Raw genomic sequence first — 26,010 nt, 5'->3', positions numbered from 1 at the left:
CGTTTACATGCATTTAAATGAGATCCGGATATATGTGAAAACACATTTTTATACATAACTTTTGAACTAGTTATCGAAACTTCAAACAATTCAATAGCGATGTATGGGACCCTGTACCAAGCTGATTGCAACTGGTTTGGTCAAAATCGGTTCAGCCAGTGCTGAGAAAACTCAGTGAGAATTTTGGTCACATACATACATACACACACACATACACATACACACACATACACACACACTGACATTTGTTAAGTTTTCGATTCTGAGTCGATGTATACATGAAGGTGGGTCTTTGAGCTTTTAATAAAAAGTTCATTTTTAGAGCAGGATTATAGCCTTACCTCAGTGAGGAAGGCAAAAATATACCGTCAAAATTACAGCCTCTAACCGTACCTTCTACGTGTGATATGCGGGAGAAATCTTATTGCACCACCAGCCCACCGACACGACCACCCTTAGAACCCGCGAGAAAGGATCGAGATTAATCCAACGCGCGGTGCATAAATCAGTGCTAAGAGGAGCGAGCGCTGTTGGTGTGCCCTGGCGCGACGTGTCGGTAGCGAATTTATCAACTTATGCTCGGTGTGCCAGGCCAGCATCCAGACGGGCAAGAATGGACCATACATTCAACAGCCAGCAGGGTCGTCGATTTGCAGTTCTTTAGCGCACTCACGTTTTGGTAGCCGTGAACTGGTCAATGTTGAGGTAAGATTTCGCATTTCCTAGTAATATTTATCAAATCAACGGGGTATGAAATGAGCATTTCTTTGATCACACAATTGTTTATTTTTCTGACGACAAATTGTTTTAAATTATCTTTTAGTTTAATATTTTAACCGAAATACTTTGAAGTGAAAATATAAAATTAAAAGCTAATTTTATTAAGTACAAATCTTTTATGTGAATAGGTAACCTAGCAAAAAGTGGTAATTTTTAGTTGCGTACCATTTCAATTCAAACACAGTGATAATTATTTAAAAAAAAAACACTTTTATTTTATTTTCTTCAAATTGTAATAACCTGTCAAATTTGATTACTCATTGAAAATATCTTCATCGCAATATTCATATCACGGCTCATTTTTCTTGGCATTTATAATTCATAATATCACATATCACAAAAAGTAATGATTCTGACTAAAAACCATAAAATACATAATTTGGAAATAATTTAATTTCAACCGTCTCTTCGCTATAAAAATTCAACGGTGTCAAAATCCTTCCCAACTCATCGCATTATTGCCTCGAGGCTCGGGTCAGATCTGATCCCCAATTAGGTCAAGCGTAATCCAAATTATCCGTATTCGAGCAACAGCAGGAAGAAACAATGCTCCGTTCATCAAACAATTTCAATTTAAAGCTCGTCAACCGAGGTGGAACACCACCAACAAACGAACGGAAACGGTTCGAATTTTGGGATCCAACTTTTCCGAGCCTTGTTTTGTTTGGCTGGTAGAGGAAGGAAAATACAATTTTCTAAATTTGTTTGCCCGCATCGTTTGAGGAGGCCGGGTTTGATGCCTCAAGAATGGGTGGGCCAGAGTCGGGCTCTTCTCTTACCTATTGGCTCGGATGCGGTAAAAAGGGTACCAGGCGGCGTATCAAAAGCTTCAAACGTCCAGAAGGATAAAGTGTTTTGTTTGCTTTTGCAACTGGAACGTGCCTTATCGGAAGGTTGATCCGGTAGATCTAGTACCGTGTGTATTATGGTGACCGGAATGTGAGATTAAAACCGGCTGTAAATTTGGTGAATTTTCTTGGAATACTGAGGATCTTTTGAATGCTTGATGTATCATTACAGAATGGTTAATTTTTTTGCAATTAAAATGCAATGAAAATGAACATAAAATAACAGACCATATTTTATTGTTTTGAAAGCGGAAAAATCAATTAAAACTTTTTTTGGAAGAACTCGAAGTTTATGGTGCTGTTGGTACAAGTTTAATATGTAAGAATCCCGATTTCGCTTTTATCGGAAATTTGGTGAAAAAAAAATAATATAAAATTGCGGTAATCACAAGCTGAGGCACAAAATCATGCTGTGGCCGTTTTGTGTTGAAGTGCAATATGGCGTAGACAATTTATTTGTTTTAATTCAAACAACTTATAACAGGCTTGAAGTTTAAGGTCATCATGCTCAATAGTCATTTTGTTACACTAACTACTATTTACTATTTTTTGTTTAAGAGGCAGTATTTGTAGATTCTGCTCGGTTTGTTCTAGAGGTCGTATCGAGGTGCTCCGATTTGGATGAAACTTTCAGTATTTGTTTGTCTATGCATGAGATGAACTCATGCCAAATAGGAGCCCTCTACGACAAAGGGAAGTGGGGTAAAACGGGCATTGAAGTTTGAGGTCCAAAACACGTGAAAAATCTTAAAATTGCTCGCATTTCCGTAAAACTTCATCAATTTCAACTCTCTTAGATGCATTCGAATGGTCTTTCGAAGCCCTTCAAAATGTGCTATAGACATCCAGGATTGATTTGACTTCTTCTCATAGCTTTTGCAAATTACTGTTAAACATAGTTTTTTTTTAAACCTTAATATCTTTTTGCAACAGCCTCCAACACCCATACTCCCATAGGTCAAAAGATATGTAATTTTATGGACTATAAGCTTACGGTATTAACTTTTTGGCCAATCGCAGTTTTTCTCATAGTTTTACGATTTTTCTAGAACAAACATTTTACAACGTTAGTTTTTGACCTGTAGGCCAAGAAGACGGCACTTTTTGGTCTCAATTTTGTCATATTCGGAATCCTCGGTCAATTTCACTTAAGTTAGAAGTATTGGAGTTGTAATTTTGATTTAAAAAATAATTAAATAAAACATTTTTGAAAAAATAAATAGATCTTATTTACACTATGATCAATACGTCAAATGCTGTATCAAGTAGGCGAAAACTTGTTTTACCCCTAATCCGACAAAATTCTAAATAATATTTTAATTAATTCTAAATGGAATTTTTTTCCAATCAAATTCAAAATTCCAACACCTTAATCTAATGTAAAATTTTCTGAGGATTCCGAATATGACAAAATTGAGACCAAAAAGTGCCGTCTTCTTGGCCTACAGGGCAAAAACCAACGTTGTAAAATGTTTGTTCTAGAAAAATCGTAAAACTATGAGAAAAACTGCGATTGGCCAAAAAGTTAATACCGTAGGCTTATAGTCCATGAAATTCCCTAACTTTTGACCTATGGGAGTATGGGTGTTGGAGGCTGTTGCAAAAAGATATTAAGGTTTTAAAAAAATCCATTTTAACAGTAATTTGCAAAAGCTATGAGAAAAAGTCAAACCAATCCTGGATGTCTATAGCACATTTTAAAGGGCTTCAAAAGACCTTTCGAATGCATCTAAGAGAGTTGGAATTGATGAAGTTTTACGGAAATGCGAGCAATTTTAAGATTTTTAATGTTTTTTGGACCTCAAACTTCAATGCCCGTTTTACCCCACTTCCCTTTGTCGTAGAGGGCTCATATTTGGCATGAGTTCATCTCATGTATAGACAAACAAACCCTGAAAGTTTCATCCAAATCGGAGCACCTCGATACGATCTGTTTCACATCGTTGAAAAACTCGCTCTTAAGCAAACAAAGATAAATAAGCGGAAACGTCGCACTTGCATACAATCCACAAATTGCATGCAATACGTACAAGTACTAACTCTCCATACATAATTTGGAGAAAAAAAACCATTCGGCCCTGTCTAAATATTTTTGAAAATATCAATGTGCAAGTGTTTCTGGGGACCCATAAGTTTACTACCTTTGCTTTACTAACAAATCGAATCCAGAAGGTAAAAGATCAGCAGTTGTAGTCCGAGTCGGTATTTGTACCCCCATTTATAGCTTTCGAGGCGGAAACGTTAGCCCTATTCCACATGGCTCGGTCTCGGGTGTAATTGATGCTTTATTAATATAAATAATATATATATTTTAAAAAAGTATTATAGAATTGCGTTTTGAATCCAGTTAAGTTTTATTTTAAAAGAATCAAGTTTTTCAAAAGTAAATTCAATACCGTCATCAGGGGTGACATTGGGTCTGGGGGGTTGACATTGGGTCATACAAAAATGCTAAAATTTGTATCACCCAATCTCACCCTCCAGACCCAATGTCACCCCGAATGACGGTACTCAAAACATGCTGTGGCACAAGCATTTAGTGAAATCAACTTCCAAAATGTCGAGTTGTGATAATAAGTCATTCTTAAACTAGAGCGACTTGATAAATCCATACATTTTCTGAATGGAAATGTACTGGCTTACGACGCCATATAGCTCAAATCAGTTCACGGAAGGAAGTTGAAAGCTTATTGTTGATTTACAAGCACTCAAACTAAACAGTCTGGCTGAGGTCAGTAATGGAAACTTTGGATCATGAAATGTATACACATTGCGTAGAACATCTGAACATAATGTTTTAATTGAAGGCAAAAAAAATACCTTTATAGCAAATACGTTCTCGTTATCTGGCTTCGTCCAGCAAAAATAGGATCAATTATTTGGTACATGAGCAAACAGGGGAATTAATATTGAATATGGAACCAAGCCAAAAAGCAAAAAGTCATTCGTAAAACCCAACGCAGTTCTGCGATTCAAAGGGAAGTTAAATAAATAAATTTATAAATATTTGAACAGAAAAATGCGACCGATAACCTGCTAACAGCAGGATAAAAAAAAGTTCAGTCGAACCTTTTTTGTGTCAGTTCTCAAACATTTTATCAAAACTGAAGCAAAATTATAATAATACAAAATCACGAGTCGTCCGTAACTTACCTTCCTCAGCATCATAATAACCACAATAACAAGCACAATTTATGCGTCTCGCAATCACAGTTCAATTTTCACCAAGCACAGGACACAACAATTCCCATAACTAACGAGTCGCAGACATAAACTACATTTCTTCTTATTTTTATCGCTCTCCAAAAGGGGTCGACAAAATCGAATTCTCGCTATAAATCACTCATCTTTGACATGCGACATTCTTTCCTGAACATCCATTTCGACTCTCGCGGAAGCGTTCTCGGGTAGTGGAATCTTCCGTTTGCATTTCTTTGCCAGGTAATAGTGCTAAGGCTTTCATCCACCTGTCTACCTATAGTTTAGCATTCCGAATAGCATCCGATCCTATCCTATCTATGCATGATGGCCAATACATGCTACATTCCAGAATCGATACGAGTGCGCAAAAAACACATACAGCATTGCCCAATCGATAGTCAACTACCTGGCCCATTACCTTATCTGCTTAACTCAGGTTGGAAGCTTGGAAGAACAAGTTCTCAACAATTCCCTTTTCGCTCTGGCCCATCTTCGAGATTTCTTCTTTCACTGAGTTGAGGTGCTAAAAATGTTTAATAATAGTGGTTTATGCAACTCGTTGCAAAATTATGATTTTAAAGCACGAGTCTTTTTTGTGATAAATAGGCCATCTCGGAAAAACGGAATCGACGTAACACCTTATAATGTGGCCCTCTTAAACCTTGCGGTTTCGTCAACGGATCCACAGGCGTGTATCATTCTTTTTGCGACAAGACTCCGCCTCCCGGGTCTCCTAAGTGTGAAGGTATGGCACGGGGAGAGGGCACCGAATATCTATATTAACACTTAGAATTTTTTGCGTCTGCCTCGGGATTCGAACCGGCGACCTCTGGATTGTGAGTCCAGTGCGCGGTCCGATTGATCCACACAGACAGACATAAAAATCTCAATGACAAGAAAAATAAGTATTTTCCAAACGGAACTTCAAGATAGCTACACCAAAAGTCTCAATGTGTTGAGCTAACAAATGAATGAAGTTTTTTTGTATGGCTAAGAATATTGTTTAATTTGTTGAAATTAAAATTCTAACAGTATCATTTTTTATATAAAAATAAGAAGGAAAAAAGTCATACTCCAGGATTTTAAAAAAATCCACAAAATTTATAGTAAGTAAAAATGGGCAAAACATAATAACTGAATTATTTTAACTAAGAAATACTATATTAAACAAATAAAATAATGTCCCTCATTTAGAGTTTTTTTAAACGCATATATATTTTATTATAGAAAATAACAGTAGACATCCCCAGACAGTGAAAATGCTATCTGTGTCTTGCTCAAGTAAGGCACCCGTCATTAATATTGAATAAGATTCAATACTATTTATAGTTCAGCAACGTATACCGATGAAGTCAAGTAAGAAACAGTTTGTTTGACCTGAACCCTTCATTTTCAGAAGCGTTCAAGCATAAGAAGAGATGAAATTTTACTCAGTCTCAAGTTTTTTTTTCTTTCATTGTTTAACAACTTATATTTTTAAACGATTATTTAAATTTTATGGAAACAAGTATGCTCATTGTTCAAATAAAACATAAAAAATACAATAAAATAATGAATAACCTGAAGCAGCCATTAATAAAAAAAAATTCAAAGGACACACAATTGGAAAAGCACTTGTGAGAATGACAGCTCCGGATGAAAGCAACTAGCAACAACACTTCGGAATCGTTCCCAAAGAGTTGATGCAGGCGACTCCCGTTGTTGTTAAGCATAATGCAAAGCTCTGCGAAACAGAGAGCAAAGTATGAATTGAAATGCAGAGCAGTAATACTGTCGTGTTATCATTTTTGTTCTAACGACGACGGTGCCGTCATTAACGAAATGAACATTTTCTGTTGATCCTTTTCCGGGAGCATTCAGCAAAGGCAAACAAAAACAATGTTTGGAGCAAGTGGTACTAAATCCACTCATTATATCCGAGCTGAAAAATTGAGTTCTCATTAAACAGATGAAAGCAACATCTACAGTATCTACTTCGTGATACGAAGTAAGTCACCAGCAGAATCAGTCCCTTCCAGACCTGTGTATGACTCAAAAATCCAAAACTATGATTTTCGCATGGTTCTGAAAATGATTCTCGCACCCTTATCTAAACAAATCCTTTTTATTCAGACCTGAACGGGATAAGATAAAAACTTAGATTTCTTTATCGATTTCAGCAAACTTTACCGATTTTTCAACTGCTGAACAGTTTGGTAAACTGAAAACTACCGAATATGGTAAAATAGTGCCGAAATTCGGTAATGTAGTTCAATATTGTTCATCTCACTACCAATTTTCGGTAAAATTTTGTTCATTTTGACAGATGGGTTACCGATCTAAACTTTATCGATTTTACAGCTACCGAATCGAAGTGTGTACATTTGATGAGTTCATTATTACTTTGATTTTCTGCTCTTATCTTGACTGTTTTATAATGTCGTTTTTAAAGATTTGATTTATACCAGTACATATTTATATAATAACAACCTTAAAACTGTTGCTTTCCTTTCTTGTTCTGGAGGCAAAATCCCCTAACCTCATAACAAATACTTCTGAAGTTGTTCCTTCCGATTTATTTGGCATTCCCATGCTTTACACCAGCACAACTGAACATATGAGAATATGAAGAAGAATATGAATACCATCGACAGTGTGCTCAGATTAACTGCAACATTTCATCATGATGAAAGCGTTTCAAAAAGTGACGTATCCAACAAATAAATACTTGATGGAAAATGCCAAAATATTTTTTTTTGTGATTTGTTTAATCTTCACCAAAAGTTATTTTGCCAACTGTGGTGAATCTGGACTAGGGCGTCCCAAAAAAAATGAAAAGTTGTCAAATCTTTGGTGCTCACCCCTAAAATGATAGATTAGGATGTCAGGAACAATGTTTTCATACAACAAAAAATTCCCAAAAATGGTTTACATTTCGCGCGCGGAGCTTGAATGAAAAAAGAGGTTTTTTCGAGTATTTTTCAGAAATGCGCGTACAAATCATACTAAAATCATTCAAATTTGGTCGCCGTGGGCTTCAAGTTATAGTTTAATGTCCCCTGAACAAATGCCTGTACAGACATGGTCCATAAAAGCTTGTGTTTGAGCATGGCAGGGTGTTTTAGGGAGAAAAAATTGTATTTTTTAGCTAAAAAATTTCAAAAATCACTCCCCAAAACGAGCCAAAAAATTTTGCAGCAAAAACTAATGCATTCAGCTTATAGGAAATTTTACGAGGATCATTTTGCTTTTTTTAACATTCAATGTATGTCCACGCTAAGCCGAGATATTTGCATTTTAGTGAACAAAAAGTGACGAATTTTCAAAATTCTTAGTATATAAGCGTTTTTAACACAAAACATGGGCTACTATGATTACAAACAAGAAGGCATATATTTTGAATATTTTTATTTTGCTCGCTCAAAAACGATATTTGTTCATAAAATTTCATGAAAAAACATGACATTTTCTCACAATGTGACGTAAACGACATATTTATTAGTACTACTCTGTAATCTTCTCGATATGAACAAAAAAAAGCTCTTATGGGCAACTATTTTTGAAAAAAAAAAACGTTTTTTATAAATGAATTTGTTTAATTCGAATGTACATGCAAAAAAAATCACGTTCACAGCTTGGAGATATGTACTTTAATGAAATTAATTTTGATTTATGATTATTTGTCGTTTACGTCACATTGTAAGAAAATCTCATGTTTTTTCATGAAATTTTATGAACAAATATCGTTTTTGAGCGAGCAAAATAAAAATATTCAAAATATATGCCTTCTCGTTTGTAACCATAGTAGCCCATGTTTTGTGTTAAAAACGCTTATATACTAAGAATTTTGAAAATTCGTCACTTTTTGTTCACTAAAATGCAAATATCTCAGCTTTGCGTGGACATACATTGAATGTTAAAAAAAGCAAAATGATCCTCGTAAAATTTCCTATAAGCTGAATTCGTTAGTTTTGGCTGCAAAATTTTTTGGCTCGTTTTGGGGAGTGATTTTTGACATTTTTTAGCTTAAAAATACAATTTTTTCTCCCTAAAACGCCCTGCCATGCTCAAACACAAGCTTTTATGGACCATGTCTGTACAGGCATTTGTTCAGGGGACATTAAACTATAACTTGAAGCCCACGGCGGCCAAATTTGAATGATTTTAGTATGATTTGTACGCGAATTTCTGAAAAATACTCGAAAAAACCTCTTTTTTTCATTCAAGCTCCGCGCGCGAGTTGTAAACCATTTTTGGGAATTTTTTGTTGTATGAAAACATTGTTCCTGACATCCTAATCTATCATTCTAGGGGTGAGCACCAAAGATTTGACAACTTTTCATTTTTTTGGGACGGCCTAATCTGGACACATGGGGTAAATTGGTACAGCTATTTCAGACATTTTAATTGTTTATTTGTTTCTGTTAGAACAGATTTGGAATAATAAAATGTATACCACTATTTCTATTTTTTTTTTCTTATTGTCTTGTCTCGATATCCTTCGATGTCCTTCGATATGCTTCGATATCCTTCGATATGCTTCGATGATCACCTTGTTATGTTGTAAGAGCAACGCATCTTCTAAAACTTGAATTTCGTGAGAATAGTGTTTTGTTTTGCCTGCCAATGCGTTAAACCAAACGGCTAACTTGTGATTTTAAAAGAAAATTGCCTTGACGAAAAATTGGTAACAAACACAAAAAAGCGTTATCTCTGATTGTGTGATCTGGCATAAAGCCAATTTTCAATGATGGGCTGATTTCTATCAGGCAAATTTTAAAACGGCAGTAAGTTACTAACTTTTTTAAACAACTTACATATTTTAAACAACTTAACTATTCTTAGTTAAGAAATCATTGTAGATATACCATAAGATAACGGCAGTATGTTACGCACTTTTTTTAAGCAACTTATCTATTCTAACCAACATAATTATTCTAAGTTTTGTGATTGTCGATAGAGCGTTACTACAGTTTAGAACAATTTTCAAATGTTTTTAAACAAATATATAAGCTGAGGGCCTGGTGGCGCGGTGGTTAGCGGCTGCGGCTGCCGATCCCTATGTTGCTATGGGGCGCGGGTTCGATTCCCGCCTTATCCTCCTGGCCTTCTATCGGATGGGGACGTAAAACGTCGGTCCATTTGCGTAAAAGAGGTTTTTGGTGACTCACCACACATAACCTTCGGACGCCTTGAAATGAGCAGAAACTTGCAACAGAGACCACAAAAGACCCGGGGGTCGTTAAAGTGGATTGCTTTGCATTTTTATAAGCCTTTATAAATATGCTAAATTTCCAGTTTCTACATATTTTTCATATAAAACTCTTCAAAAAGTTTTCATGTAATGTATGGGACGAATTTCTTTTCGTTCTTCTCGCTTTGATGTTCTTGCATATGGGTCATTCCATCTCAACTGTGCACGAAAAAGTGCAAATTTGAAAATTACCCTCTCCGATCCTGCTCAAATTTGGCAGAGCTGTTGATACTATCAAAACAAGCAAGAATCCCGAATTTCATCCAAATCGGACCACCCCCTCCATTTTTGTACCTCCCCAAAAAATCGACTTTTTTGCGATTTTTGACCAAACCTCCTAGTTTCAAACGGCGATAGCTCAGGAACCACAAATCTTAGAAGGTCGGTCTTAGACTCAATTTTGAAGGAAATTGGACGTAGAATCCATTTCCGTGATCAAAATGCTGATTAATTTATTTTTTCTACCTGTATTGCGCAATTGAAAACTTTAAAAGGCTGTATCTCAAAACACCCCAACTTATTTTTTTTATTTGACCTCACCATTGTGTTCCCCGGCCAATTTTACATAAGAATCACCTATCGACAGAAATGAATATGTTTCGTTCCAGAGATATCGAATTTTAAAGTTTTATGTTTTCGAGATTACCTACATCAGCTTCATTCGCCGCATCTGCTAGAAGCACACAGGTGGGCTGATCAATAACTGCTACCTGTTGTTCTGGGAGATGATTAATTTAATTTATATTTTTATAATTTTACGCAAATATTTATTCAAATGGCTAATTATTATTATAGTTTATTATTGACACTTTACCATAATTTGGCAAATCTGATTTATAGTTTAAAAGATTGATCAAATTAAGTCAATTTTTATATTGTGAGCCAGCTCCATTTGATTAAAAGATGATTTTGGTCAAGGTACATTTAATTTAAAAAAATCCTTATACGTGAGGACAGCAGCCGTATTGTGTTCCAAGAATCCAAGAATGATAGAAGAAAAAAACACTGTTGTTCGGACGGTGTCGAAATCATCGCAACTAATTTTGGGGAATTAGCCGCTTTGCAGCAGATCAAACTTTATGATTTTCTTACACTTTTCAGTTTTATACTTTCGAGAAATCCTTTTCCTACTCCTTGTGATCGTCCTTCACTAAAGTACAACGTATCAACAAATTTTATTCATTTTAATTCATATTTTTTTACTCAATAATGTATCGTGCACTTATTGTTCAGTGTTACTAACAAGATTAATTGCATTTTCCTGCTCGCTCCGTCGGAATCCAATTCTGCCCTTTACTGTGTGTCGTTATTGCTCTGTCCTGTGGGTTAGCACAGAAATTCACTTCATTCATTTTTTTGAGCAGATAAACATTCGCGATTAAAATCCAGTTTCCTACAGTGTTATACAGTTAATTTTTGTCCAATTTTATAAAGATTATTTATGATGGTAGCATTTATTGATAAGCCCGCCTGTGTGCTTCTAGCAGATGCGGCGAATGAAGCTGATGTAGGTAATCTCGAAAACACAAAACTTTAAAATTCGATATCTCTGGAATGAAACATATTCATTTCTGTCGATAGGTGATTCTTATGTAAAATTGGCCGGGGAACACAATGGTGAGGTCAAATAAAAAAAATAAGTTGGGGTGTTTTGAGATACAGCCTTTTAAAGTTTTCAATTGCGCAATACAGGTAGAAAAAATAAATTAATCAGCATTTTGATCACGGAAATGGATTCTACGTCCAATTTCCTTCAAAATTGAGTGTAAGACCGACCTTCTAAGATTTGTGGTTCCTGAGCTATCGCCGTTTGAAACTAGGAGGTTTGGTCAAAAATCGCCAAAAAGTCGATTTTTTGGGGAGGTACAAAAATGGAGGGGGTGGTCCGATTTGGATGAAATTCGGGATTCTTGCTTGTTTTGATAGTATCAACAGCTCTGCCAAATTTGAGCAGGATCGGAGAGGGTAATTTTCAAATGCTGTTCCGCTTCAGATGGAATGACCCATATGGTACGTACATTTATGCGAAAAGAGTCAGTATAAGCGATACAAAAAATGTCTTCCAATTCTCCCCTATACAAATTTGGTTTTATGAAAATTTGGGATAAATTGTAACAATATCATTCAAAAACCTTTTCTTCAAGATTCGTCAGATAAAACCAAAACAGCATTTTCGTGAAAAAATAAAAAAAAATCCACTGCTCTCAACATTATCCATTACCCGCATCAGTGAAAGAGCACCAACGTTTTCTATGCTCAACGATAGAGGTAGGATCTATATGAGTTGGTAGGCATATGTGTAGCCATCGATGATGACGGCGATGATGTTCGGGGATTCTTCTCTACTACCCGTCAAAAGAGAGAAGTTCGCCGTTTGCTCGTTCTCCCGAGTAGGAGGTAGTACAAGACAGAAGAGGTTCGTTCGGGTCGACCAAGTGCAAGCAATTCTTTCGGTTGCCTGTGAGTCTGAGCCTATAAAAGCGACGAAGAGCACTGGAGCGCGCGTCAAATTCTTGCTTGTTATCAACGTGAATAGAAGGTGATTGTCGTTGCGCTTCGTGGAATAGAGTGGGATTTTTTTTAAGAATTTTAAATTTATTAAAGATTTAATGCAGCAGCAGCCGGTACTTTCCGGTTCATTGAAGAGTGAAACTTTGCTAGTGCACAAGTGCTCTTGGAAAACGTTCTTGAAGATTCCACTCTAATGAGAAGCAGAGTTTAGTGCAGTAGGAAAAGTGAATCGAAATTGATTTGTTTTTATTTGTTCTTGTCTTTCTTTCTCTCTATGTGCATGTGAAATAATACATCAACCATCACTTGGAATACAAGCAGTTAGCCGGAAGGAAACAACACTTGAATATACTTTCCACATAGAAGTCGCTGCACGAAACGTGAGAACAAACTCTCAGGTAAGTGAAAAGGCCATACACTGTGCTAGAAATTGAAATGTGGACGAACTGTGACTTGTTTATAGATGAAGGAAAAACGAAAATGTGAGCTGCGTATCGAAATTTAATGTTTTCAATATTTAATTTGCAAACTATTCCAACAATGTAGCAAACATGAACGAAAATGTAAAAGATCGTTTGATGGTTGAAAGATAACAAATTTGCAAAGTCGGCGTTAGTTCCAATTGTAAATAAACCAAGTTTGTCGATATTTTAATAGATTGGAAAAAAATATGTGTGTACTCTAGGGACTTTTTTCAAACCCTCGCTCCACAAGCTGAATATTGTTCATTGAGCTATTTTAGGACTCTAGGCCAAATATGTGCAAAATCGGTCAACATTTACCCATTGATACTCAAAGGTGAAGTTTGTATGGGAAAATCAAAAAAATATATGGAGAAACTCGTTTTTGTACAATTTTATCAACAGGCTAAGCTACTTCCATCCAAATATTTCCAAAAGTGAGATTCTCATTGAAAATTTAATGCTCTACAACTTCGTAGAACATTTCAAAGCCGTAAAAATTGATCCTGAAAAGTAATTAGTGTTTTAAAAAAGTCATTTTTGTATGAAAAACACTTTTTTCACCAACTTTGGGCTCGGGTATCAATGGGTTAATCTCAACCGATATAGATCAAAATTGGCACAGATGCCTAAAATAACTCAAAGACTGTTTTCCGCTTGTGGGTCATTTTTTACCCTAGTGAACTCTCATCTCAACTTCTAACCTAATAATAATGTCCAAAATGAACCAAACACTGATTTAATTATGAGGCACTACATCTTAGAGCGTATTTAATATGAGAAGAATACAACATGTTTTATAACCTTCAGATGGCCGACTGGTTAGAGTCCCAGACCATCAATCCAAAGGTGTGAGTTCGAATCCCACCTGATTCAGTTTCGTTTTTGTTCATATTCAAAGTTCCAATTCCTGATTCCAAATTTCAAAGGTACCGACAGGGATCAAATCCCGGTCGGTACCTTTGAAATTTGGAATCAGGAATTGGGATTGGGAGTCTTAAGATAGATCAAGGATCCGTCTGGTGCTTGCTTCTATGTTAAGGCGGGGCCGAACAATGCCCAACGACCTCGGAATTGGGCCGCTAGGATCTCTGCCATTCTGAAATGGGTCGTTGGAAGCAGCGCGAGGGCTATCACCACCTAATACCCGGGACTGAGATAAGTTGTATCAGCATTCGGCATATACAAAGTTTGATACAAATTATACTTTCCCATAATTTCGCTACCGGTTAGCGGGTATTGGATTGGACCACACACACACTACATCTTAGTTCGCCAAAAAATGCAGAAATTAAAGCTTGCTGGTTTGCATTCATCAGTTGGGTGTTGAACTCCTAGGTTTTCATTCTCCTCAGTATTGCCCATTTTGAAAACCATCTACCTAACTTGAGAACCGCTCTCAATAATGCAAACGATTCCAAAATAAAAACCCTTCAGTTTCCCAGTGTTACCCTACTCAACCTTGGGACCATAAGTAATCAACCGACCAGAAAAAAATTTGGTCCCTTTTGGCGCTTTTTGTTGGCAAAACTCCACTTGGTTCTACCACCCACCGCCGCCACCACCACCACCAAAATAGCGTTGCAAAATTGAAAACATTTTCAAGTGTTTCAATTATGCATACCTGAGCAAAAGTAATGAGATGGCTTCGTGTGACTCAACCCCACATTTGGTGTACTCAAAACCAGAGAGAATACGCTGCGCAAAAAAAAGGTTGCATTTTTCATCATATTTTGCTAATTCAAGTGGCACGACCTCCATTAAAAAGAAATGATGTTAATCAATTACCAACGACCGGTACTGCGCGACTCAACTAGAGAACTCGGCTTGACTCTCACGGGAGCAACCCCGTGACTCATTCCGGTTAGATTAAAATGCAAAATCATTCATTGCATGCACCAAATTGCCGCACGTCTACGCCGCGCCAACAATCGGCCAGATATGGGGGTCCCTGGTCCCACCAGCATCCGGCCAGCAGAGGGGGCTCAAGAATGAACGCGTGCCGCAGAATTTGCATTTCAAAGTGCCTTAGGGCGTTGATGAATCATTCGTTCTAATAGAGGCATTTGAAGGGAGGTCGATCCGGTCAATCGCTAATCGAGGCGGAGGAGAAATTTAATCTGGACACGAAAAAATTAAGCAGGGTTAAGCAAAGCGTTTGATCCGATTGAGATGCTGATCAGGAAGAGAAACAGCGTTGAGAGTCAAGTCTAAACTTGAGACTTTTATATATGGAAATTCAACTCGATTTAATCATGATTCAAGCAACCAAAGTGCAATTTTCAGTGATTTTTTTTTGAACTTTAATTGCACTGTATGGATTTAGGGGCAATATACCCATTTTTATCACACCAAGCTTTTCGATCTATTCTCGGCACTTTGCAATTTACTTTTCAGACACATCATTAATGGAGAGTTGTTGTTCACTTTTATTTGAGCTATTTATTTCTTTGAAAAAATGAAAACCCCTTTATGAAAACTGTAACGTATGATCAAATGTCTGTTAGCCGATAATAGAAATGAGCCGAGCAAGGGTATATTTCTCCTATATTGTTCCATCGCGTCACCACGATAGAAATTCTATTCAATGAATGTTTCAAAAATCGTTACAAATTCGCTCTATAATTTCTTTTCGAATAAAAAAAATCAGTTATTCAGAGTTTCAAGCATTATGTTTATCATAAATTAATGTGAAGTTATCATTTGGCACCAAACAACTGGAATAAACATGTATTGAATAATTGATATGCCAGCCTTACAAATTTTTCTGTTGACATTTAATTTTAAACGGGACACGGGTTTATTTAAAACCACAACATTATAAAAGAATTTGATTTTTCATTCGAGTAATGTTTAAAAAACATATTTGAATTATAATTTCAGAAAATTAAAAAAGAGGTTATTCAAAAAATACTGAGCAAAACTGATACATTTTTTTTAAATTACATGTTTGCAAAAAATATCACTTTTGAATACATGGCAAATCATTTATTTAAGAAAGCAATAACATCATAGAGTCATTTCCATGTCACGAGAACGTCGCAGGATTCTAACAGAGCTGGATATTTTTACTGCATTCTAGCAAAACTGTCCCACCGTTCTAGCAGGATTCTGGCAGAACCAGCTCTGCTAGAATATTTCTTTACTGGGTTATGATAACGGTTCTTAAAAGATTTTATTTTGTTAGGCAGTTTCAAGAAATACTAAACAACTTTCTAAAATATATAGGGGAAATATACCTTCCATCGGATGAGGAAGTTGGACTCGCAATCCAAAGGTCGTCAGTTCAAACACTGGGGTGGAAGGTTCCTTGGAGTATAAAGAGGTTTGGGTGCTCTCCCCATTCAAGCCTTTGGACTCCTAGGTTCGAGCAGAAACTTGCAATAGAGACCACAAAAGACCCGGGGGTCGTTAATGTTTGATCGTTTGTTTGATTTTGATACCATTTCTCAGCCTATTTCGATTATTGGCCTATCAGCACTTTGGTCATGAATTACAGCTTTCGTAAAGTGATTTGACTGTTTCGAAGTAACAAATAGCTCAAATAAAAGTGAGCAAGCAACTCTCCATTGTTGATGTATCATAAAATGTTGATTTAATAGAAAAAAACTGCAAACTGAAAACTGCAAAGGTGATTAGAATTGGTCGAACGGCTTAGAGTGATTTAGTGGGTATATTTCCCCTAAAGATTTTTTTTTTATTATGAGCAGTTAATTGAAAAGTTGTTGAGTTTAACGTTCAAAAGTTTAAAACTTCATTTTCTTCAATTTTCAAAAGGAAACAGTTTCATTTCTGAATGTTTAGACATTGTTTTATACACGAGTAAATGCCCCTGTTCGCATAAATGTCCCATATGCATTTTCATCCCTTTGGAGTTATTGATGCAGTTTGGTTTAAAATCGTGTGCTCTTTCGGGAAAGCCAGCAATATCTAGTACTTTGTTCTAGAAATCAGAAGGAAATCCTGTTTTTTCGTGAAAACTTAACACGTAGCCTTACGTGTTTGATAAACTTCTCAGCTTGCTGTTTTTGCATATGGGGCATAAATGCGAACATGGGCAGAGTAGTTCTTGAAAACTTTAAAGAGATTTGTGTAATAACTTTCCCGTTTTTTATTTGGTTTGATCACGAGAAGTTTTTTTTATCATGAAAAGATTATGTTTATTATTTTATTTTCTTTGGCCTGGCCTCGCTCCCAGTCGGCCCGGTGGCATTTTTCGAGACGAGGGTTGTCTGATCAAGTCTTCCGTCGGACAGGGAATGGTTATGTTGGCCCTGGTCTAACCTAGGGGTTAGGTCGTTCGCTCAGTCCAGGTCGGCTCCCTGGGTTTTGTCTCGGTAGAGTTGGTAGAGTTGGACTCACAATCCAAAGGTCGGCAGTTAGAATACCGGATGGATGGAAGCCTAGGTGTTAAAAAGGTTTGGATTGTTTCACCGTTTCAAACCTAGGGACACCTAGTTTCGAGTAAGAATCTCGCAATAGAGAAAGCCAAGGCAATGCTGTAGAGCAAACATTTTGATTTGATTTATTTTTAATTTGCAATGCAAAGCTATAACCCGGAATTAGAACAAATCCGGACAAAATTCTTTCAGCCATAGCCAACAAATGCATATTTTTGATCAACAACCCAACACACGCACGCACATTTGCTAAGAATTTGATTCCGAATTAATAGGTATTTTTAATGGTGGTTCTACAAAGGTATAATAGGAAAGTTCATACTTCGAGTGATTTATAGTCTTTCATAGTTAGAAAGGTAAAAATCTAAATAAAGCAAAAAAAAGGTAAGTCTCAGTGAGGAAGACCAAATCTAGCCAAAATACCATAAAAAGTCGACCGCGAATTATAATCGCGCTGATCAACTGGTGTCATTGACTCTCATGGAGCCAGGCCCGTGATACTGACGTAGCTTGCTGAAGCCGCCACCAAATGTTTGGTGGCGCTGTTTCGGGAATAACATTTCAGAGGGGCACAAATCAAAATATAATAAGTCTTATTTAATTTTTTGGAAAATAATTCTGTAGCTGCTCATATTGATTCTTTTCATTAAAATAAACCATAAATGCCGAAAACAACAATATATGTTTAGCATCAGGTCTCAGGCAAAGCTTCCCAGCAGGTGTTTATTTCAAATCCTCTGAAATGTCTTCCGCAAATTCTTATTTGGCCAATGAACTTACAGATCATCATAATGTTAATTTAAATCTACAATTTGAGGCAGTTGAGCTCAACCATGTTGTTGGGAAACCTTAAGAGCGAGTCCACGAACAGGGAAGCCCATTGTTAGGGACGTTGTGGGGCTTTACAAAAAAGCATGTTTTTGAGTCAAACAAACCAACTCCTATGGTACCCCGTGGTTTGAATGTGTTGGTAAATTTTCGACAAGAAAGCCAGAACAGCTGTTTTTAGACATAAAAGTTCAAATTTAGAAACTAATTTTGTTGTTTTGTGTCTATTCCTACTGAAACAAATTAAAAAATATTCAAATATTGTGCAAAAACATTGCTAAAATCACTTCTCAATTCACCCCATGTGTCTCGATTTGCCCCGGATAATGGTACACATTTAATTTCATTTTAACTAACGAAACAAAAATAAAGAAAAAAAATATTTTCGTCCTTTCGATTTTGCGCCCTTTTCGTCATGTTACTCCCCATAATTTTGACACTAGACACCAAAACTTTGGTACTTTTTAGGCTTCAGTGACATTGTATGCAGATGACAGCCGAAGCATCCCCGTGCATGGAGCTCATCTGCTGCCGCCATGAACCGATGACCGATCATAAACTGTCCATTCGACAACCCATAACGTTCGTCGTCGTGGTCGTCGCCGAGTCTATCAAACCAATCTCCGTGAAAATGCGCAGAAACACTTACCTCCACCAAACCACATTAAAATTACGGCCAGCACGTTCCGGCTCAAGGCCACGATCACGATCCGCGCCCCACAAGCAAAAAAAGGCGAACGAACGAGATAAATTAAACTGTTCATTAATTCGACGCCTCAACCTTCTGGCGCCGCGAGGAATCCCCTCCTAGAGTAGTGTGGCCAGGCACATCTGCCAGGTGGGATCGTCTCTTCTTTTTTTGTGAACCCTCGAGGAAGCAATTTGGCTCGTTTCTTGGTCTTGGAATCGATTGTAAGAATTTAATTTCAAAGGCCACGCCGATTCGCGCGCATTCCAAATAAGACACGATCGACGCTAATTGCCGATCTGACCGGTGTCTATAGATCTAAAATGCTAGAAATGGACACACAGAGGAACTTTGCAGACGACTTTGCTTGAAAGGTGAAAACTCCATCCAAGATCAACACCGTTTCAAAGTTGTTGATGCCGAGAGCGATATTGAGACAGTTAGAGAGTTCAATAGAAAGTTCAATTACGAGTTGTGAACAATATTAGGAGTTTGGATGTCAGAGGTCTCTCGGTGGAAGGTAAAAATGCCTTCGGGGCTCCCCTCGAGAGGTGTTCACCAATTGATGGACTGCCCAAAAACATAATTTGATTCGAACGTGATCGTTTAATTGCACAATCTCATGTTGTGCCAGCTGACGTCTCAAATCAAGGGCGCGTAGTGACATAAAAACGCAAATCTCCAATTGATGCTTACAGACACCTTCAGAACTGCAGGAGCAGAGAAGATAATTGTTGTTGTAGTAAAAAGTGTTCGGCATTTCATTTGGAAAGCCGCTACGTTCTGCCCGTGGCACTGAGTCTCTCTGCCAGTTTGTTTATGTGGATTTGAACGATGTTTTTGTTATGGCTTCAATTGGTACCATCGAGCGCCACGTGGGACCAGATTGAAAACCAGATTGATCGTTAGTCACTGCTTTATGACCTTTACATTTGCACTTTGAAATGTCCAAACCTTAAAAATAATAAAAAGCGTATTTGAAAAAAATGCTGATTGCTTACCAAAAAAACCGAAAAAAGAAAGTTACATTTTAGTATAATATTACAGGAAATGGATTCACTGATTGATATCCTCTCGTAAATTTCGAAGAACTTTTCTCTATCGTTTTCACTTCCTCATTTCGTGAGTGAGAGAGAAAAAACCAGCAAAAAGTTAAATTTTGAGATAATTCCATATCTGCTCCCACGATTTACTGTCTTAACGAGTTATAACTCAAGTTATTGGTTGAAAGTTCAAACTCAAACTCAATCTATTTCAACGAATCATCTTATCGGTTATCTTTACGTAGAAGGACTTCCAACTGAAAAGAAAACTGTTGGAATTGATCGATTCAACACTCTCAAAAATTATTTGATTGCACTAACGCCGGTACAGTCGAGACTCGATTATCCGAATTCGTTGTCTTATTTTTGATTGTAAAGCTTAAGTATGACTCCTATACTTTTAAGTGATTTAGAATTTTTAAATCCAAGATGGCGTCTAAAATCACGGTGACGGAATATTGCGAATATTTTTTGCGGAATGCCAACAATTTTTTAAGCCAGTGTTTCTCAACCGGTGAGGAATTCCCCCCTGGTGGGGAATTGTGTCATTCTTGGGGGGAATGAGAATGCAATATTATTCCAAAGCATTGGGAAAGATTTATCAATAATGTAAATGATATTTTGTGCATATTTTTAAGTTCTAAACAATTAAACTAAAAATTCTTGTAGTATTTTTAACGCATTTTAAAAGCAGATTTTTTCAATGGATTTATGATTTACGTCATCCTTACTTTTTCAAATATTTATTTAATTTTTTTATCATATTGCATTGATTCAAACACAACACCCTAGATTTTTTTCACGGAGCAGTGGTTGTAATCAAATTGTTTAGTTTTAGAGAATTCAAATATTTTTTAAACTTGAACAGTAAAACTTTCATACGTATTTTTAAATGTGATCGGTTATAACATTCAGGATTAATTCCAGTATAATTTTGTTCAATTTAGCATAGAATATTTATGAATAAAAAATAGGGTTTCATTTAATAAAACCATGAGCATTAATTCAAACAGGAACAGTTCATTTCATTTCATTGATCAGTTTATTTCACAAACTAAAAGTTTACTTACTTTACTTTACTTTTGTTGGCGCTACACCATTAGCTTGGCCTGCTGCACGATTCTCCGCCAACAAGCTCGGTCCATGGCTGCTTGTCTCCAGTTTTGCGGGGCACCCACTCTCTCCAAATCGTTCTCCACTTGGTCCACCCACCTCGCGCGTTGCACCCCCCTACGTCTTGTTCCTACCGGCTCCGACACAAACACCAACTTCGCAGGGTTGATCCTCTGGTTCCGCTGGCTCAATTGCTCGGGTCGCTCCGGCATCCTAGCAACATGACCCGCCCACTGCAACCGTCCAGCCTTCGCGACCTTCCGGATGCTTGGTTCGCTGTAGAGCTGCGCAAGCTCGTGGTTCATTCTCCGCCGCCATCCGTCGTTCCCAAATACGCCGCCAAAGATGGTCCTGAGCACTCGACGTTCGAAGTGTACGCATCAGCAACCGCCTTGAGCGTTCTGCCAACAATGTCCATATCGTCGGCGTAGCAGATGAATTGGTTGGACTTGCTGGAGATCGTGCCCCGCATATTGAAGCCCGCTCGTCTCATAACACCTTCCAGTACCACATTGAAACAGAGGCAAGAAATCCCATCGCCTTGCCGAAGCCTCCCGAGTGAAGGAAACGAGTCCGATTCCGCACCCGATATCTTCACACAACACCTAGCACCATCCATCGTCATTCTGGTCAGTCTTATCAGCTTCCCGGGAAAGCCGTTCTCGTCCATAATTTTCCATAGCTCTTCGCGATCGACTGAGTCGTACGCGGCTTTGAAGTCGATGAATAGGTGGTGCGTGGGGACTTGGTACTCGCGACACTTTTGGAGGATTTGTCGCACAGTGAAGATTTGGTCGGTTGTCGATCTCCCCACGACGAATCCGGCTTGATAGCTACCAACAAAATCCTCTGCTATCGGCGATAGACGGCTGAAGAGGATCTGGGAGAACACTTTGTAGGCCGCGTTGAGTATTGTGATGGCACGGTAGTTCTCACAATCTAACTTGTCCCCCTTTTTGTAGATCGGGCATATCACTCCCTCTTTCCACTCCTCCGGTAGCTGTTCTGACTCCCAGATCCTGACTATCAGACTGTGCAGACAGAACACCAGCTTCTCCGGGCCCATCTTGATGAGTTCTGCACCGATACCATCCTTCCCAGCCGCTTCTTGTTGTTGGGGGGGGAACTAAATGTTTTGGTTGTTAAACATATTTTTTCTACTTTTTGATGATAACTTCATTGCTTGATAACTAAGATTATTTATTTTTTTTCTAAATTCAAGGGGGGAATGAAGGTTTTGGAAATTAGTCAAGGGGGAAATGGAACGATAAAGGTTGAGAACCACTGGTTGAAGCACTATTAATGGAAAATATGGAATAACAACATGGAAAAAAAAAATTAAAGTCGAATTTACAAAACTTTACTGAACACGATCTCAGTTTATTTTAAACACAATGCAAACCACTTTTCTTCAACCAATTTTCAAAATACTACCTGAACAATATGACATAAACTATGGAAAATAAGTAACAGCACAGGACAACTTTTTACAGGTAATTTTTATATCCATATCCAGATATCCAAATTTTCAACCTCTAATTTGTTTTAAAGATTTAAGAAATGGCATTCGACTATTTGTCACGCAAAATCCACATAACACAGATCTGTGTAAAATTTGACACAGATTGCCCAAAACCTGGAATACACAGAATCTGTGTAAAAGCCTTGTACCCAGATGTGTGTACAGCCGTTGTCTGTCAAATCTGTGTAATTTTGGTTAAGCAAACTGTGTAAAATTTTACACAGATCTGTGTTAAATATTATACAGATCTGTGTTAAATTTTACACAGATCTGTGTTAATTGATGCACAGAATTTGGGTAGAATATTATCATTGTTTTGTACAAAATTTCATTTTATATCATTTAATAATAATAATAAAAAAGTTACTTTATTAACGTACCGTCATCAGGGGTGACATTGGGTCTGGGGGGTGAGATTGGGCCATACAAATTTCAGCATTTTTGTATGACCCAATCTCACCCCCCAGACCCAATGTCACCCCTGATGACGATAAGTTTGAAGATTCTTGTATACTACATTCTAAACTCGATTCGCGACCCAAATATTTGAACGCACCGCAGTGTCTGTTTGCTCGTGCTGCTTCCGGAACACTTCGACCGGAACCGGCTGGAAGGCGGAAAGTTTGTCCACATGTGATAGACTGGAATAAGTCCGGATACACGACGGTCCGCCTGGTTGAGCAGGCTGCCAGGTTGGTAAAGCAGCAGGCGAGACTGTCGCTTCCGCATTGACATCAGATGCTTGAAATGGGTCTTCTAGGAGCAGGACCACGTGTCTTTTTCATATCCCCGACACGTTTATGGCCGGAATGTATAAAATCTGGAAGATAAAACCATTTTAACAAAATTATAATAAATAATCAAGAGATCGAAAAACTTACCAAATTCTCGGAACATGAAAGACGCCATCTTAGCAGCGTCTCTGTTTTACACAGATTTAAAAGGAAAGCTGATTGAAAATCTGTGTATATTTTTACACAGATCTGTGTAGTAAAATTACCCAGATTTGACAGCTGGAACTGTTCAGAAATCTGTGTAATTTTTTTACACAGATCTGTGTTATGTGGATTTTGCGTGTAGGAACGATATCCAAAGTTGTGTAAGAGCAAAGGAGATGAAATTAGGATGCTGTTCTTAATTCAAGTATCTGATATTCCCTTTCGTCGTAGTTATTTATTGCCGCATCCTCAATTAATTAGCACATGCTTATTTTTCTTAAAAGATAATAAAAACTTTTTTGAAAGTCAATTTAGAATCCACCTGATGATGAATAGAACCACTCTGAATATCTTTCCTCTTCGCTAACCAGCAGCGCGTTATGCAATTCCCGAGCGAGATTATTACGGGATCATTTGAATGACCCTCTCATCCTCAAGAACATACTTGTCGTCATCGTCGTCGACAACTCATGAATATGACTGCCCGCCGTGAGGCGGAAGAATCTGAATCAATTCTGTTATGCACCAACAAAAGCTCAGTTGGAATGTGGATTTTTTTTTTGTATGGATATATTATGTGCGATTAAGCATCTTGTTAGCTCCCTCATGTGGACATAATTGGGAATGTTTCGCTCGCTCTCAAATGGAACCAGTTCCAATTTATTCAAGCAAGATAATTTCTCTGCCATTGTCAACGCCCATGCTAATACTGATAACTTTCTCCTCTTTCTTTCCCAATCCAGAATGAAGCTCCAGCTGGTATTACTCGCAACTCTGTTTGCCCTCGTGTACACCTCCCCTCTGCCGCAAGCCATCGAAGAAGTGAAACCAGTGGAACCTGTCAGCGATGCAGCTGCTGTCGTCACCCCAGAAGAACCTGCTTCGGAAGTGAAGAGTGCTGCACCAACGACGGTCGAACCGGAAGCTGAACAACCAACGGAATCGCCGGCCACCACCGAAGCTGCTGCTGCGGCCGCCGATGCTGTCCCAGAAGAGAAGACCGCCAGCGATGACGCGGCCAAGAAGGAAACCGACGAAACTCCAGCCGTTCCGGTTGTTCAAGCCGGTATTGTTGACGATTCGCCAGCTAACGCTGAGGAAGCATCCGCCGCTGTCGTTGCGTCTGTTGATGAAGTCAAGGAATCTACCGCCCAGGTCAGCGCCGATGACGTGAAGGAAGACACCGTCCAGATTGCCGACGCCGTCGAACCTGTGGCCGTTGCCTCGGACGAAGCTGCCCGTGCCGTCCGTACTGCGACCGACGAGGAAGCCGAGAAGAAGGATGAGGTTGCCGTCACAACTGAGGTTCCGGCTGAAGTGCAGCCGGAGGTCAAGGCCGCCGACGAGACAGCTCCTGCTGCCAGCTCGGATGACAAACCGGCCGACGTTGCCGTAGAAGCAAAAACGGAACTCCCAACAACCACTGTTGCCGCTGCCACGCTGAGCGCAGTAACTACGCAACCCGCCAAAGCCGACAGCTCGGAGGAAAGCAAGGAAAGTCAAGAGTCCGATGAGAAACCTTAAACGCGACCTCTAGATTTCATCACAAATTTTAAGCAATGTGCCAATCAACCACATTTCTCACCGTTCATCGTATCCATTTGAAAGTTCTTTTGCTCAACTAATCCAAAATTGTAATTCATCGTAAGCATTCCATCACCGCAGCATTGCCTCGAAATTGGACAGTAGCATAGAGTATGTTAGCACACTTCATCTTCAACACTTGAGAGTACATTGTAAGAGTAGTATTGTATTAGATTCGATAGTTTAAAGTCCGGTTACATATCCTCACAATTTGATGGAGAACTTTTTTCTCCGAAACTGGCAAGATAAAAGTTCTCTCTCAAGAACCGTAGGCATGATTGAAATTAGAAACATAAAAAAAAAACAATTTGTAACAGCGAGAACCGCAACCGCACAAAAACTTTTTAAAAAAAAGGTAAACAAAACAAACATTACTATTGAGGAAGGGGGCAAAATTAGATTAGTGAATTAACAACGAACTTAAAAGCGTGCAAGCACAGAACAGAGAAAAAGAGAAGTTAAACGTAAACTTAAAACGAATAAAAAACATTTGAAGGCTTGTGAGTTCACACTGATACAAAGGTCATGTGGAGCGATCGATAAAACGGCACGTGGCGCAAAACGCGTCTAAACCAAACGAGCATCTCGAGCAAAGATTCGCATGAAAAGTGTACAAGGATGTGTAATAAAGTTGAAAAGTCATAATTTAGTCGACAGGTGAGTTTTTCTTTCTGGTAAAATAAAACCATTCGTTTTCAAGTTTGATAAATCCTAATTCCTCTAACATGAAACGCAACATCGGTTTTGCCTTTCTCACCTTACCGAGGAAAGGCTCTAAAATCACTCGAAAAATGAATTTCTTAATTCGAACTCCTCGACCCACCTTCACGTATACATTTACATATCGGCATTTTTTTCTG

General features: G+C 38.0%; 2 protein-coding genes across 3 annotated transcripts in view; one reads left to right on the top strand and one right to left on the bottom strand.

Moving 5' to 3' along the window:
* The window catches only part of LOC120423040 (autophagy-related protein 101), a 45,792-nt gene that overhangs the window by 5,030 nt on the left and 14,752 nt on the right, over positions 1–26,010 (bottom strand). The window lies entirely within an intron of this gene.
* Positions 12,525–25,804, top strand: LOC120423039 (translation initiation factor IF-2). The gene is made up of 3 exons (XM_039586698.2): positions 12,525–12,601; positions 12,895–12,971; positions 24,310–25,804. The coding sequence occupies exon 3, from the start codon at positions 24,311–24,313 to the stop codon at positions 25,088–25,090; it is 780 nt and encodes a 259-aa protein (XP_039442632.1). The 5' UTR covers positions 12,525–12,601; positions 12,895–12,971; position 24,310; the 3' UTR covers positions 25,091–25,804.

Source organism: Culex pipiens, chromosome 1 (genome assembly GCF_016801865.2).
Source record: "Culex pipiens pallens isolate TS chromosome 1, TS_CPP_V2, whole genome shotgun sequence".
NCBI lineage: Eukaryota > Metazoa > Arthropoda > Insecta > Diptera > Culicidae > Culex > Culex pipiens.
Note: the sequence above shows the minus strand (reverse complement) of the source record. Positions and strands in the feature narration are given on the sequence as shown.

Bases quoted from the DNA above. Each gene is read 5' to 3' on its own strand.
- LOC120423039 (XM_039586698.2), top strand. From the start codon at position 24,311: ATGAAGCTCCAGCTGGTATTACTCGCAACTCTGTTTGCCCTCGTGTAC.